The sequence below is a fragment of the Labeo rohita genome, chromosome 18, assembly GCF_022985175.1.
Source record: "Labeo rohita strain BAU-BD-2019 chromosome 18, IGBB_LRoh.1.0, whole genome shotgun sequence".
Lineage (NCBI taxonomy): Eukaryota > Metazoa > Chordata > Actinopteri > Cypriniformes > Cyprinidae > Labeo > Labeo rohita.
The window spans coordinates 4,432,836-4,449,046 of record NC_066886.1 but is presented as its reverse complement, the minus strand read 5'-3'; the positions used below and the strand labels follow the sequence as shown (position 1 = coordinate 4,449,046).

The 16,211-nt window shown below is 35.5% G+C and overlaps 1 protein-coding gene across 1 annotated transcript in view; it reads right to left on the bottom strand.

Annotated features, from left to right (window-relative positions):
• Positions 1-864: 864 nt before the first annotated feature.
• Positions 865-16,211, bottom strand: part of ptprq (protein tyrosine phosphatase receptor type Q) — a 52,285-nt gene continuing 36,938 nt past the window's right edge. Inside the window, exons 33-58 of the mRNA XM_051135510.1 lie at positions 15,859-16,170; positions 15,498-15,773; positions 13,920-14,071; positions 13,679-13,820; positions 13,195-13,476; positions 12,098-12,421; positions 10,262-10,380; positions 9,992-10,178; positions 9,658-9,899; positions 9,124-9,190; positions 8,889-9,047; positions 7,697-7,916; positions 7,527-7,600; positions 6,072-6,171; positions 5,857-5,985; positions 5,629-5,673; positions 5,197-5,223; positions 4,932-5,013; positions 4,637-4,727; positions 3,977-4,053; positions 3,730-3,864; positions 2,352-2,477; positions 1,844-1,992; positions 1,301-1,436; positions 1,066-1,189; positions 865-941 (exon numbers count right to left, since the gene is read on the bottom strand). Coding sequence (XP_050991467.1) covers positions 904-941; positions 1,066-1,189; positions 1,301-1,436; positions 1,844-1,992; positions 2,352-2,477; positions 3,730-3,864; positions 3,977-4,053; positions 4,637-4,727; positions 4,932-5,013; positions 5,197-5,223; positions 5,629-5,673; positions 5,857-5,985; positions 6,072-6,171; positions 7,527-7,600; positions 7,697-7,916; positions 8,889-9,047; positions 9,124-9,190; positions 9,658-9,899; positions 9,992-10,178; positions 10,262-10,380; positions 12,098-12,421; positions 13,195-13,476; positions 13,679-13,820; positions 13,920-14,071; positions 15,498-15,773; positions 15,859-16,170 — 3,815 coding nt within the window. The 3' untranslated portion in view covers positions 865-903. The remainder of the gene's footprint in view (positions 942-1,065; positions 1,190-1,300; positions 1,437-1,843; positions 1,993-2,351; positions 2,478-3,729; positions 3,865-3,976; positions 4,054-4,636; positions 4,728-4,931; positions 5,014-5,196; positions 5,224-5,628; positions 5,674-5,856; positions 5,986-6,071; positions 6,172-7,526; positions 7,601-7,696; positions 7,917-8,888; positions 9,048-9,123; positions 9,191-9,657; positions 9,900-9,991; positions 10,179-10,261; positions 10,381-12,097; positions 12,422-13,194; positions 13,477-13,678; positions 13,821-13,919; positions 14,072-15,497; positions 15,774-15,858; positions 16,171-16,211) is intronic.

Sequence of the window (16,211 nt, the reverse complement as noted above, 5' to 3'; positions counted from 1 at the left end):
GGGAAACAGTCGTGTGTAGCTAGTTCATCTCCACAACAGTGCATTGTACTATGGAGGTTAATCAGAGTTATGTCGTTGTACGGGAAACGCACCCCAGAATGGTAAAGTCCGCTGGTGTGCACACTAATATAGTTATAATAATAATTTAATTCTTGGTGTGAACGGGCCTTAAAAAAAAGAATAGTGTAGTCCGCATAACTTGGACTTAAAGTGAGTATCATTAGACTCTATTTCAGAGCGATTTTTCCAGATGAGCAATAAAAAAATTAAAAAATGTTCAAAATGGAGGAGTGGAGATGAAATGTGGAGTTGTGGACGCATTGTTATGGGTATAATTTTTTAAGGAATTTTGTAAGGAAGACTATAAGGAGGGATATGTTCTATAGACTATGTGAATGCAAAGTACTGTTCTGTTTAAAATAGTCTCATAATTTGTCCAAATAATGAAAAATGACTAAAAGAATCATTTAAAAAACCAAATCCTTCTGACTCTCATCCTTAATAATTACATTAATAATACATTTGACTGCAGGACATAAAAACCCTGTAATTTCGTACTATTCCCACTTCCTTAAGAAACATACGTATTTTTGGTGTCTGTTCCATTTTGAGTCCATGAGTAGGTGGTGTGCCTAGAGATAAAATAATTACAAAAGTTGGACAAGAACTTTAGAAAAAAACTTGATGGATGAGATTGTCTGGTGGATGCAAGTGAGAGGCTAAGAGACAGAGACAATCTATTTAGGCAAGAATATTCGAGTTTGCTTCTGAAGCACTTGTATTCCTCGTTTATCCTTTGCTTAGCGTGTTTGGCCCCAGGGTCCAAAGTCCCAGCGTCTGGATTTTTAATGAGTGTCCCGTGTCTTCTCATAACCATCAGACTGATAGGAAACAATGTCCTTGTTACATAGTCGTCTCTTCCCATTCCAATTCTACATCACCTGAGAGAACAAACATGACAAAATATTTTAGTGTCCATCAAGACTAAACAGAAGAATGACAGAGATCTTTAACCAGCAGCCTTCACTGCACTGCATAAGTCATTGACTGTAGGATGTATTTTACCCTCCATTGCATCCAGCGAGTCCATCTTCTCCAGAGCGGAGTAATTTACAAACCATATGGACTGACTGTTTCCTTTTGCAGATAGCAGATCCAGAGTGCTTTGATGCAGAAACATGTACTGAGCCTGAGAGAGAGGCAGATGCAAACATCTGAGCAGGAGAACATGATCATCTCACACAAGTCTACAGAGATGGAACTATTTTAGAAATATAAAGGGAAATCTAAATAGGTTTACCAGGTTTTGCACCATGCACATCCTCTCACTGCGCAGCTCTGCGACCAGGCCATATATATCCACAAAATCATGATCCCTCACATGCTGAATGAGATGATCCAGGGCTACAAACACTCCAGTCCTGCCAACACCAGCACTGCACAAACAGATATCACACACAGGTCAGTAATATTTACATATATGTAAAACTAAGATCATGAAAAACTATAATAGTATCTTGATGCTACTATAATAACACTGGCCAGTCCTATGGAAGCCTGTTTTGCATCAGATAAAATAAAATAAAATAAAATAGGTAATTGTGAGAGTTTAAAATAATGTGACAAAATAATAAGTATTAGTAACTCCATTAGTAGAATAAAATAAAATAAAGGTTACATTGTGCAATACACAATCACAACCATCAACTGCAAAAAAAGTCACAATTGTAAGATATGGAGTTGCAATTAACTTTTTCTTTTACTCTGAGGCAAAAATTGACTTCCATGCAACTCAAACTCATACACAGCCATGCAATGTAATCTAACAAGCAGATATACGCACCTGCAGTGGACCACGATGGTTGTGTTGTCATGGCCTCTGTGTGAGCGAACTGCTTTCACAAACTGGATGAGTGTGGAGCTGGACTCCGGAACGCCATGTTCTGGCCATGAGGTGTAGTTAAAATGATGAACAATCATGTAGCTTCCATGCTGGAGAGAGAAAGAGAGAGAGGAAGGGCTGAATGTGTCTTTGGGGACTAATTATCTATCCATCTGTATGGGTTATTGTGCATTTTTGGACTCATATAAGGCCACAGACATACTCAAGTATGCATATGCAAACCAGACTACACAATCAGCACATGCAAGCTTGTGGATCCATGATACATACATTTCCGTGGCATTAAGAAGAGGTTTCTTTAAATTAAACTGGCCATTCAACTGAACAAGTAAATGCAGCTAGCTAGCAATAAACAACAAAATTCTCTTCAACTATTGCTCTGCTGACAGTAGTTGACCTAAATTACAACAATAAAAATGATAATGTATGTCACTGTAAACTGTTTTACCCTCTCCACTCTGAGCGCCCGGACCGTCCAATCAGGATGCACGTCCTCTGTGAGTTTAGTGATTATAATGTCAGCAAAAACAGTGACCGGTTTATTGTCCTCTGGCCAGTACTGATGACAGCGGATCTGAAACATACAGCCACATCATATTTACAGTTTATTACTATAACGCATATACAGTTGAGGTCAAAAGTCAGAATCTGCAAAATGTTAATTGTTTTACCAAACTAAGAGGGATCATACAAAATGCATGATTTTTTTATTCAGCACTGACATGAATAAAATATTTCACATAAAAGACGTTTACATAGTATTAAATAATAGTTGAATTTACCAATTTACCCCATTCAGAACTGCCTGTTGTTCTTCAGGAAAATCCTTCAAGTTTCACAAATTCTTTGTTTTTTGTTTTTTGTTTTTTTTAGCATTTTTGTGTATTTGATCCATCTTTCCAGCAACTGAGGGACTCATATGCAACTATTACAAAAGGTTCAATTGCTCACTGATGCTTCAGAAGAAAAAAACGAGCCAGGGGGTGAAAACTTTTGAACAGAATGCAGATGTGTACATTTTTCCTATTTTGCCTAAATATCGTATTTTCAGAAGCTATAGAAGATACTTACATGTTTCCCAGAAGATGACAAATGTTAAATTTACCCTGATCTTTAAATTTCAAAAGTTTTCACCCCCGTCTCTTAATGCATTGTTTCCTTCTGAAGCATCAGTGTGTGTTTGAACCTTCTGTAATAGTTGCATACGAGTCCCTCAGAAAACTATGTGAGAATATCTCAAAATAAGACTCATATTAGAGTCTTGACCAGTCTTGAAGAAAAAAAAATTAGATCACTAACATTTTAAGACTACTAAAAATAGCTTATGCAACTGACCACTGACTATAAAACCTTGGAGTGTATTTTTAAGATTTTGTGAGGGATGTGACCATGGACCACAAAACCAGTCTTAAGGGCCAATTTTTTGAAACTGAGATTTATGCATCATCATAAAGATTGTTCAATCTTGTTCAAGATACAACTATTTGAAAATCTGTGATCAAAATATTGAGAAAATCACATTTAAAGTTGTTCAAATTAAGTTCTTAGCAATGCATATTACTAATAAAAAAATATGTTTTTATATATTTACGGTAGGAAATTTACAGCATATCTTCATGGAACATGATCTTTACTTAATATCCAAATTTTTTTGGGCATAAAAAAAGACTGATAATTTTGACCCATACAATGTATTTTTGGCTATCGCTACAAATACAGTATACCCATGCTACTTAAGACTGGTTTTGTGGTCCAGAATCACATATAAGAGTATATAAAAACATCTTATTGGCTATATTGTTTTGTTTAAACACACACATACATACCCGGCCCTTCTCAAAGCACTGAGTGAGCATGACGATGGTTTTGGTGCCCGTCTCCCATATCATCCTCCAGAAGTCTGCGACGGTGCTAGGCAGAGGACCCTGAGTGGCTATAAACTCATTAGGACACAGATAGCCCTGAGACACAGAGACAAGACACAGAACAGGAGCATAGGCCGATTCAATTAAAGTTGTGCCGCAGTATAAAAGAGAAAGGCAGCTGATATGTGGGCTGATTTTGAGCGCTTACAGAGACGAAGCTGGCATTGATGTAGTCAGACCCTGGCATTCCTGGCTCAGACAGTAACTTCACTCGGTTGTTGTTATCTAAAAAAAAAGACAAAATATGTGTTAACAATGTTTATATAAAGAAACCCTGGTATGTTTTAAAAAAATATGTTCTCACCGTGATCTCGCTCAGAACCTGCATGACTTTTTTTGGAACAGAAATAAAAACATTCTGAATAACAGAACTGCCCTTTTCCTTGTATTAAACATATTGCACTCCAAATGACAAAAAAGCTTAAAAAAGTGGAGAATTATTACTTTTATTCTTTTGTTTGTTACTTTTTATAAAATATGTCTAATTGTATCAAGAAATGCTTCTTCAGTAGCAAATCAGCATATTAGAATGATTTCTGAAGGATCATGTGACACTGAAGACTGGAGTAATGATGCTGAAAATTAAGCTTTGCATCACAGGAATAAATTCTATGTTAAATTAGATTCAAAAAGCAAACAGGTATTTTAAATTAAAATATAATTTCACAATTTTCCTGTTTTTACTGTATTTTACTTTTGAATGGAAGTCATATGGGACACTTCTGAGGTGGTTTTATGTCCTTAAGTCATACAGGTTTGAAACTACACGAGAGCTAGTAAACAATGACAGAATTCAGTTTTTTCGTACAGGGTTTAATGTTTGTAAAACGATTTTTGGCGCGATTCCACGGCAGGTCAGCGTCCGATGTGGCCAGATCCTGAAGCAGCTTCGGCAGCTCCTGAAACATAGAAAATGTCCAATTATAAAGCAAACCATGAAGAAAATCAATCAGCCATGGAAAATATTCAGCAAAGTCATACGCCACTGAGCACATAACTCTACGTGTCCAATCAGAATGAGGTGTCACTGAAACTCATTTTACAGTTCACTAGTACTTTCTGTCTCTCTCACCCACCTTCACACATTTTATGCTAAAACTTACAGCAAACTCCTCTTGAAACTTGGCATTGTCGTTGGCACAAAGATCTTCCACATGCTGAAGAAATGATTTCTTACTAATTGGCCTGCAAATGTGTTAGAGAGAGATAAACGGAGCATGAAAATACCCACAAACCCAAAAGTAATCATCATCTTTAGCATTATTACCACTACAGCAAGCATTATTTCTAAAGAACACCACTTGAGAGCAGGTGGTTATGAGAAAAGGAATAAAATATCAATCGATCCATCAAGCCTCCTTCACTTACTTGAGAGATTTCCTGTAACTTAGCAGCCTGGAACATTAGACAGTAGAGAATTATTATGAAATTGGGCTTGTACTGAAAAATTAGGTTACTTTTTCACTTCCAGTGATAAATAAGAAATGAATCTATGTGAAGTTCACTACACGATCTAATTAGAGGAAGACACACAAACATAAAACGAATCGGATATTCACTCTATGTGATCTTTCAGGCGCAAATACACAAAGCAGAGCAGCATTATGAAACTGAACAGCCCCAAATTATGGCAAGGCAGATAATTTAGTGTGGCATATTCATTCATAATACATCAGATTCAACGCCAGGTACTAACAACACAACATGCAACTGGGAAAATAAAACGTTTAATCTTTAAAACGACTGATACTACATATGGGATCATGCATCATCTGAACACCAACATCTCCGTCTACTTACTGGATGACAAAAATCTCCTTCCTTCTAAAGAAAAAGGAGGAATACCTGAGAACAGAGGATAGTGCAAGTGTTTGAATGGATTAGTGAGAGTGAATGAATGAAAGGATGAAAGAGTGAGTGAGTCAATGAGTGAAATAGGGAGAGAGAGCAGAAGACAAAATGGCATATAAACAGATAACTAAAGGCCACTGCTCATGTACAGTATACTGTATGTGTACGATGCCTCACCGGTTAATCTTCTCCTCTTTGAGCTCCAGGTCGGCCACTGCAATGAGCTGATCCAGCTTGAACTTTGTCTCGATGATCTCAGCCTCACGTGGCGAGTACGTCCCACCTTCCTTCTGCCTGCGGTGGATCCTGGGATTGGAGAAAGTGAGTCTTTTTTTTGGAAATACTATTTGGGTATGTTGTTGAATACCTATTTACAACAACACTCAACTTACTTCACAGATCCATATATAATCAGAATTAAAAACAATGCCAGGAAAAATGACAGCAGGACTCCAAGAATGATCTGCTCGTCTCTGGTCAACAGGCGGTCATCTGAAATAAAAGTCGATATTTATACACAGCAGAAGCAGTACTTGTTCACATTGAAATGTGTTGTTCTAGAAGCCCAGAATTATAGAAGCTACATATATAAGAACATAAGTTCATTTTTAATGGATTTAAAAGAAATGTCTTGAAGAAATGCTTACCAAAGCTACATTTATTTGATCAGAAAGGCAGTATAAACAGTAAAATGGTCAAATATTTGTACAATGTTTTGGAATTTCCAGCATCATTACTCCAGTCTTGAGTGTCACATGATCCTTCAGAAATCATTCTAATATGCTGATTTGCTGCTCAGGAAACATTTCTTATTATTGCCAGTGTTGAGGATAGCTGTGCTGCTTCATATTTTTGTGGAAACCATGATGAATATAAAGTTCAAAATAATTTATTTGAAAACTTTTTTTTTCTTTTGTAACAAGTTTTTGATCAATTTTATGTGTCCTGAAATAAGTCAGAAGAAATGGTAGTGTGCATAAAAAGGAGAAATATTATCCAAAATATCATAATACAATTTAAAATTGTTTCTATTTGAAATTCAGGGGAAACTGTGTATAATAAAAAGTAAAAAGAAGTAAAAAATAACATATATGTATATATATATATATATATTATTATTTTTTTTTTATGTAATATAATGAAAATGAATAAGGACTGGGGCTGCTAAGTTCCAAAATAATAAAAAATTAGTTGTCCATACAACTAATGACAGAACTGTTATTTTTGGGTCAGAATTGTTATTTTATTTATAAAAAATGTAATTACATTTATTTGGAGTACTATTTGTGCACAATGTGCATTTCTTAATACTAAGCTTAAAATATATTTTATTGTCACCATTCTTGAGGATTGTATGGTCTTCAAATATTTTGCATTTAAAGACTGATTTTATTTCAAGTGTACCTAAAGTATATGTTCCGTTGCAACAGTTCCACTTTTGCACAATCAAATATATGCAAGTATATCTTTAGTTGGACTTTAGCACTACTTCTGTACAATTAAAGTGCATTAAGTACAAAATTAGTTGTTACAGTTTAGCAGACTTTAAATATATCCATTTAGTATGCTAAATGTGCAATTCCAGGGTATTTTTATTATATGCATAACATGTAAATGTATTCGTAGTAAACTTAGCATGAAATAAATGTATTTTAAATACATTTTAATATATTTATTTTACATTATCTCACTGTGAAAAATATTGAAAGTATATATATATATATATAAAAGCAATACTGAAAGTATAAAAATCTGAAAGCGAAAGAGGGAAAATGTGAGTGAGACATCACAGCTGGTCTGGGTGCATTAATATTGTAACAGTCTTCGTGTGCTACTTGTGTCCATACCTGCGGTTCTGACCCTATCTGAGTACTCTGAGTCTGTGTACTGCCCACGGATGTTTGTTGCCCGAAATTTGAACCTACAAAACAAAAATAAATCGTAAAAATGGGTTAAAAAGATTCCTGGATTAAAACATTTACAACACAGATCAATTGTGTGTGCATTTGTCTCTTACACATAGTATGTTTTGGGTTTGAGAGGTCCATTACAAAGTGTCTTGGCATCTTCAGACAGACAGCCCTCATCTGCTCCTATAACGTACGTGTTAGTGTTTGTGCTCATGCGGTCTGCGTTCTCCGAGCACTTTGGGTTCAAGAAGCCCTCGTCGGTCAGGTACGGCGCGGAGGGGTGGAGGAAAACACTCTTCCAGTTGGAAAGATTACCGTAGTCCATCACTGCATCAATATTGGAACAACAAAATAACAAACACTTCTAATGTTTTGAAAGAAGTCTCATTTGGTTACCAAGGCTGCATTTATTTGAAAAAAAATCTAAAACTGTAAAAACTGTAAAATTACAATTTAAAATAACCGTTTTCTATGGAAGCCTGTTTCCACCACTGAATAAAAATTTAAAAAAAAGGTAGTTGCGACTTATCTCACAATTCTGACTTTTTTTTTCATAGAATTGTAAGATATTACCTCGCAATTGTAAGTTATGAAGTCAGAATTGTGAGATACAAACTCACAAATATGACTTCTTTCTCAGAATTGTGATATAAACACAACTTTGAGAAATAAAGTCGAGATATAAACTATCTAGCAATTCTGACTTTCTAACAAACAATTACAATTCTTTTTCCCCCAAAACTGGACAAACTCACAACTGCGAGAAAAAAAGTCAGAATTGCAAGGTTTTTTATTCTCTCAATTCTGCCTTTATTTCTTACAAATGTGTTTATATCTCACAATTCTGACTTCATAACTTGCAGTTGCAAGTTTACCTCATGCAATTTTGGCTTTATAACTTGCAATTGCAAGTTTATATTTCACAATTCTGAAAACAAAAAGTCAGAATTGTGAGATAAAGTCACAACAACACTTTTTTTTCACTTTTTATTCAATAGTGGAAACGGGCTTCCATAGTTTTCTATTCTAAATAAATTTTTCTTATGTCATTTATTCCTGTGATGCAAAGCTAAATTTTCATCAGTCACTAAAAATGACTTATACTGTAGAATCGTTTCTTATTTTGATCAATGTTCAAAACTTTTTTCAAGACTGCTTGATGAATAGAAAGTTCAAAATAATATGATTTATTTGGAATCTAAATCTTTTGTAACATTATAAATGTTTTTACTGTCATTTTTGGTCAACTTAACAAGTTTACCGCCATTATTGCTAGTGTTAAATGTCATTCCTTTATACCTGCTGGTTCAGAAACAATGACCTGGACTTTTTGGATTGGTCCATGGTCATCAGTGAAGAAACATTCAGGCATCTCAATGGTGATGGTGCTGGAAGTAGAAATAATGACACCTGCATTGTTCAGAGCAGCCCGTGGCATCTTCTTCGGTTTGGGTGGTGCTAAACAAACCCATAAGAGTCTTAAAATGACATTCACTTCAGCAAATTAGTATAGCTGACTTATGTTTTCTCATACCTTTCACACCTGTGGTAACCTGAACCTCTGAACTTGGTCCTAAACCAGCTCCATTCATGGCTGCTATCTGCAACAAGCACAAAACAAATGCATTTGGCCTAACTGTGGAAGTCACCAAACAACTATAAATACCACTTTGTGCAGGTGAAGTTTTAGTGTTGAAACCAAAAGGAATAAAAACATGAATTAAAAGACTGATGCAAATATTGCTTTCCATTTTTGGAGCTGCCTTCTCTGTTGTTACCTAGATACGGTTTTAAATAGCTGCTGCTAGTGCTCACAGTGGTATCGGATGATGCAAACATACCACAGTTCAGTACACACCAGAAAAGAGGTACAAAAGCTGTTTTTTAATATGTACACTTTAGTTACTATTATGTACCGTTAAGGTTATAATATGTAGTATTTAGGGGTAAATCAGGTATAAAAATGTAGCTTTACATACTTTGCATGTATGGAAAGAAGCTGGAGATGCACTTTGGAGTAAAAAGTTGGTGTGAACACCCTTAAAATTATCAGATTTTAGTTTCCTACCCTTATGCTGTAATTGAATCCACCCTTCAGTCCACCTATGACGGCCGTCATGGTATTATTAGGGTTGCTGACCACAGACAGGCTATCAATGTAGAAGTCCAGTTGTCCGTTACGATAGATGGCGACATGGTAGGCACTGATGTTTCCATTTGGCTCATCCGGTGGAGAGAAGGTTACATAAACACGTGTTACTTCCTCTGGGATCACCATCAATGTCACGTTTTTGGGAGGATCTTTGGGCTCTGGGAAAACATGACCGTGAATGTCACGATTAAGTTATGCATGCATGCATTCAATGGATATCTGATAATCAAGCATGCACAAACATCCTCACCGTCCTCCAGGGTTCTGGCGAGGACTGGTTCAGATGCTTTGCCGTCTGTGCGGGCATTGGAAAACTCCCCCGTGAAGGCGGTGATGGTAATAGAGTACAGGGTAAATGCAGTCAAGTTTCCGACAACCACCACCCTGATCTCTTCTGAATACCACACTAGGCTTATGTTATATCCTGAACCGTCCAACTGAAAGAGTACGAAGACAAATTGAAGAAGAACCTTTCAGAAAATCAATAGATGAACAAGATTTCCCAAGTTTATGAACTCACTGCAGTGATGTCAATGATGTATGAGGTGGGCCCCGAGATGACCGATGGTTCGTCCCACTCGATCTTTAACCCAGTGGCAGAAGGAAACACTGATATGTCACCAGGAGGGGCATCAGGGTCTAAGATAAAAAGATAGAGTGGAAGAGAAAGAAAATAAATGTTTCCTAAGCTGCACTTCTCATATTGCTCCCACGCAGACCAAAGAATGCTCTCTGCAAAAGGTAAATGCTCCAAAATGTGTGGGAAAAAATGTTCATCTTGAGAGTTCTTGAATCAAAGCTAATGGATTGGGCAGCGTTTCAGTAACATTGCCTATCAATTTTCAGTATGGAACTAAAATCGTGAGAATGCAGCTCTGATTCACAAGATCCCTGAACATTGCAGAGATTTCACAGCAGTGTCAAACAGAACTGAAAGACAAATGGCATATTACAAACACAGTGCGGCCATGCATTATTACTTTCCTGTCTTGCTTTCTCTTCTAATCTGAACATTACTATATATACTATACTATACTGAACAGAATAAACTATACTGTACTATTTGTGACCCTGGACCACAAAACCAGCCGTAAGTCGCTGGGGTATATTTGCAGCAGTACCCAAAAATACATTGTATGGGTCAAAATTCTACATTTTTATTTTATGCCAAAAATCATTAGAATATTAAGTAAAGATCATGTTCCATGAAGATATTTTTGTAAAATTCCTACTGGAAAAATATCAAAACTTATTTTTGATTAGTAATATGCATTATTAAGAACGTCATTTGGACAACTTTAAAGGTGATTTTCTCAATATTTTGATTTTCTTGCACCCTCAGATTCCATATATTCAAATTGTTGTATCTCAGCTAAATATTATCCTATCTTAACAAACCATACATGTATAAATCTTAATTCAGTATATACTATACTGAACATTAATATATATACATATATATTCTTAATTTTATATACATTTCTAGAATATATTTCTAGATTTTATATTTTTAGAATTTTTAAAATGTAATATTTATAATTTTTAATTATTATGAATTTTTATACATTTTATAAATTAATTATTACATTATATATATATATATATATATATATATATATATATATTTATTAATTTATTTATATTAGCCAATAAATATATATTTATACAATATTTTTCTAGATTTTTTTTTTTTAGTTTTTAGGTAACTATACCTTAAATACCTTACTCTTAAATACCTCATAAGGGTACATTTTTTTTAAATTGAGATTTATACATCATCTGAAAGCTGAATAAATAAGCTTTCTATTGATGTATGGTTTGTTAGGATCGGACAATATTGGTTGAGAGACAACTATTTGAAATCTGGAATCTGAGGGTGCAAAAAAATCTAAATATTGAGAAAATCGCCTTTAAAGTTGTCCAAATGAAGTTCTTAGCTATGCATATTATTAACCAAAAATTAAGTTTTGATATATTCACTGTAGAAAATTGACAAAATATCTTCATTGAACATGATCTGTACTTAATATCCTAATTTGAAGTACTAACCTTACCTCAGAATTTTCTTAGGAGCAATAACACAGACAAAACTGAATTGTAGACATACAGTGCGAGTATAGAGTCAAAATTAAAGTGGATAGTAAAAAAAAATAAACGAAAAATGTTTAAATTCCAATTGAGATCTGACATTGTTAAGATCTCTTCTAAAACTTGAGAAAAGAGACTAGGAACTTTTTCTCAGGGGAAACATCTGAGAAGTTCTAGAAGGTCTAGGACAAACACATGAGACATTAAAGAGCTCTCATTTGTGAGTTTTCTTTCTTACTGTATGCGTTTATGCACATGTGTAACGTACTTCCTGCGAGTGTCTGCGTGTGAATCCAGTTGGAGGGCTCTCCGGGTCCTGCCCTGGTGGACGCCACCAGTCTGATACGATAGTCTCTATATTTTAGCAGAGGGGAAAGTGTGACTCTTCTAGTTTCTCCTTCAACCCACTCTACATCCTCACTCTCCACGCAGGACTCCATGTGCTGCTTTGGCTCACAATTTCTTGCCAGTCGCTGAATCTTTACATTATAACCCTGCAACAGACCAGGAACATGGACGGGACGCTGCCAGCTTAGAGACACACTGTCAGAGGTAATGTCCATTATGGTCAACGAATGGGGCGGACCAGGAACTGCAGAAAGAGAAAGAAACAATCTGCATGATCATGTCCTGTACCTCAAATGGTGCAGAATTAGTTATATGCCAAAGTTTTTGACACAGCTTTGGAGAAATGTAACATTGCATCACTTGCTCACCAATGGATTCTCAACAGTGAATGGGTGCCGTCGGAATGAGAGTCCAAACAGCTGATAAAAACATCACAAGTAATCCACACCACTCCAGTCCATCAATTAACATCTTGTGAAGTGTTCAAAATAAAGAAATTGAGACATTTTTAACTTTATAACCACTGTTTTCAGCTAAAATATGAGTCTTTTATTCATAATATCACTTTCTCCAGTGAAGAAGTCATTTTCTCCGAATTAAGAGACAAATATGCACAGATCAAGCACCGTTTACAAGCAAAAACAGTTCTGAACAAATACTGTATGTTGGTGGATTTTGATGTTACAGGACAACGGGGTATGAACTTTTTCAGTGGAGGAAGCATTATTATGGATTATGGGTATTTTGGCCGGTTTAAAGTTAAAACATCTTAATTATGGATTTGTTTCTCACAAACATGAAGTTTTTCACTTCACAAGACATTAACTGGTGGACTGGAGGAATTTTGTGATGTTTTTATCAGTTGTTTGGACTCTCATTCTGACGGCACCCATTCACTGCAGCGGAGTAAGTGACGCAAGTAATTTCTCTAAATCTGTTGTGATGAAGAAACAAACTCATCTACAACTTTTAGTAAATTTTTATTTTTGAGTAAACTATTCCTTTAAGACATCATACCCGACTCTGATGGAGTGTGTGCGGTGCAGTTGGCTTCCTCCCCTATTCCGGCTGAATTAACTGCAGCCACGCTGATGACATAGAAAACGTCAGGTGACAGGCCGACGAAAGTGTGTGCCACCGTGTGTGTGAGTGTGAGAGGATGAGCCTCCTCCTCCAGATCTTCAGAGCGTATAAGGTAGTACAGAATCTCTCCATTAGGATGAATCGGAAGCTCCCATTCCATGTAAACTGAATTCCAATCCAATCCAGAGCAGGTCAGATTCCCAACAGCATCTGACACTGAAACATACACACCAACACCACAGATGTAGCTTTATTTCTTCTTTGAATGTTTTGGAAGGTTTTTAAATTTCAACTATCAAATTCAGATTTGAATTTCAGAACATCTTTTTTTTAACATTAACAATAATAAATGTTTCCTGAACACCAAATGAGCATATGAGAATAATTTCTGAAGGATCACGTGACATGAATGGATTACCTGATTCATTGGTGGTGAATATGACAGGCAGGCTGTACTGATCCCCATTTCCTGCTCTAGTGAACGTACACACACTGATTTCGTATGAATTATGAGGTCTGAAGCCACTCAGTTCTGCTTGTGTGGATGCATCTGATGAGTTCTTGGGTAAACAGAGGCATATGCAGTTTAATTTACACACACAGAAAGCTGTGAAAACATAATTACATATACTGTGTACTTAGTCATATGAATGTATTACCTGATATCTGAAAGTGTATGTGTTCAGTTCAAGTATTCGGAATCCGTAGTGCTGGACGATTCCATTGGGTTCTGGACTAGGTTCCCACTGAAGCCACACTGAATTCACAGTGTGGTTAAAAATAATCAGGTCACGTGGTGGAGACATTGGGGCTGGACACAAAAAAAGGCCATGACACATTAGATACAATAAGCTTGCAAGTTTATAATTCTATGAATTTGCAAAGTGGAATTTTCAGATTTTAAATTTCAGACTTAAGATTTCAAATTACAAATTTCAAATATCAGACTTTATTTCTAACTTTTTAGGGCAAGACTTAATAAGTAGGGGTCTTCCCTTGGGCTCCCATCAGTTAAAAAACAACAGACCTCCACTACAGGGGCTTGGGATAAACTTGGTGCACTTTTGAAACATTCTTTTTTTCCTTTTTTTTTTTTTTTTTACAATTTAGCAAATTGTTTTTACATACATTTTATTATATATTCAATACTATATATACATACATATATATATATATATATATATATATATATATTTTATTTTATTTTATTTCTTAATTTAAAAATGTATATATTTTTTCTTCATTTGTAATATAATTTGTATAATTATATATGAAGTGTTCAGATGCAAAACCAGCTATATCCATCTGACGTATTTCTTTAAAATTAGCATTTCTTTCTGGCTACTTTGTATAGGTTTCTATGTAAGTACTGGTACTTCTGATTGGGCTGAGGCTGGAATTTAGCGAGTCTGAAGTAAAAGTATTTGATGGATGTATACTATGTGTCAAACGCATTCACTCAGTATCATTATCTCATTTTTGACCGAGACCGACTTTTAGCTGCTTTTGCATCTGAACTCTTCATATAATTGCACTACCAGTCAAAAGTTTTTGAACAGAACGATTTTTTTATGTTTTTTAAAGAAGTCTCTTCTGCTCACCAAGCCTGCATTATTTGATCCAAAGTACAGCAAAATCAAGAAACATTTATTATTATTATTATTATTATTATAATTATCAACATTTTAAACAGCTGAGTACATTTTTTTTAAATATTTGATGAATAGAAAGATCCAAGGATAGGCTTAACTTACACTGTAAAATATATTAAAATAAAAAACTGTTTTAAATAGTAAAAATATTTCAAAATGTTACTGTTTTTTGCTATTCTTTGGATTAAATAAATGCAGGCTTGGTAAGCAGAAGAGACTTCTTTAAAAAACATTAAAAATCGTATAAAGTGTTTTCTTATATTGCATAAATATGCATGGTGCATATAACAAAATGGATGTCTGCATTTTAACATTTAATAAAAAAGTTTCTAACAAAAAGTGTTACTTTAAATTTCAGTTTTTAAATTTCAAACATCAAACAAATTTCAAAGCCATGTCTTAAAGATTTAAAGTTCAACAAAAGTTTACATTTTCAAACATTAAACAACAGACAAATTTTCAAATTTTCTGTTTTAAATATTCAAATATCAGACAAACTCCAAATTCAAATTTAAATATTTAAATTTTAAAAATCTTTTAAACAGATCAGTTCCCCTAGAACAGCAATAAAGGAATGTCTCTGACCTGCTTCATCAGTATGAAGTGGAATAATCACGGAGGGACCAACACCTATGCGGGTGACCGCAGCGATGGAGAGATTGTAAGGTGTAAATGAAGTGAGTTCTGAGAGTATTAGATGTGTTTCAGTGGTATAGGTTTTGTTCACAGTCCCAGGACCCTGTAAAACTAGAGCATAATCTATAATTTCTCCATTGGCCTCCACTGGGGGGAACCACGACACATGGATGGAAGTGCTGGAGAGATTCCTACTAGCCCCAGGCAATGGAGAAGAACTTGGAACTGTCAAAACAGACACACAAGAGTTTTCAATCAATAAGTATGCTTTATATACATGCACAAGTAAAATACAGAAAGCGATGCGTACCATCTTCATCTGTTCGCAGGTTTTGCACCGCAGTGTGGTTTACAGCCGATCCTGCACTGGTTGCAGGTGTGACTTTTATGATGTAGGGAAAATACTTCCTGAGCTTGGTGAAGAGGTAGATGTTGTCTGTGGTAGTTTTGGTGATGGTGATGTTGACCGTGCGGTTGATGGACGAGTGGGTTGTTCCTGCCTCTTGGAGGCTCAGCTGGTAGAAGACTCTCCCGTTGGGCTCTAGAGGAGGGTCCCAGCTGATCACTACAGCCGTAGAGCTGTAGATCGTAGCGGTGAGGTTGTGCACCGGACCACTCGGCACTGCAGCAGGGGGAAGGTGTGGAAGATATGCAATTAATAAC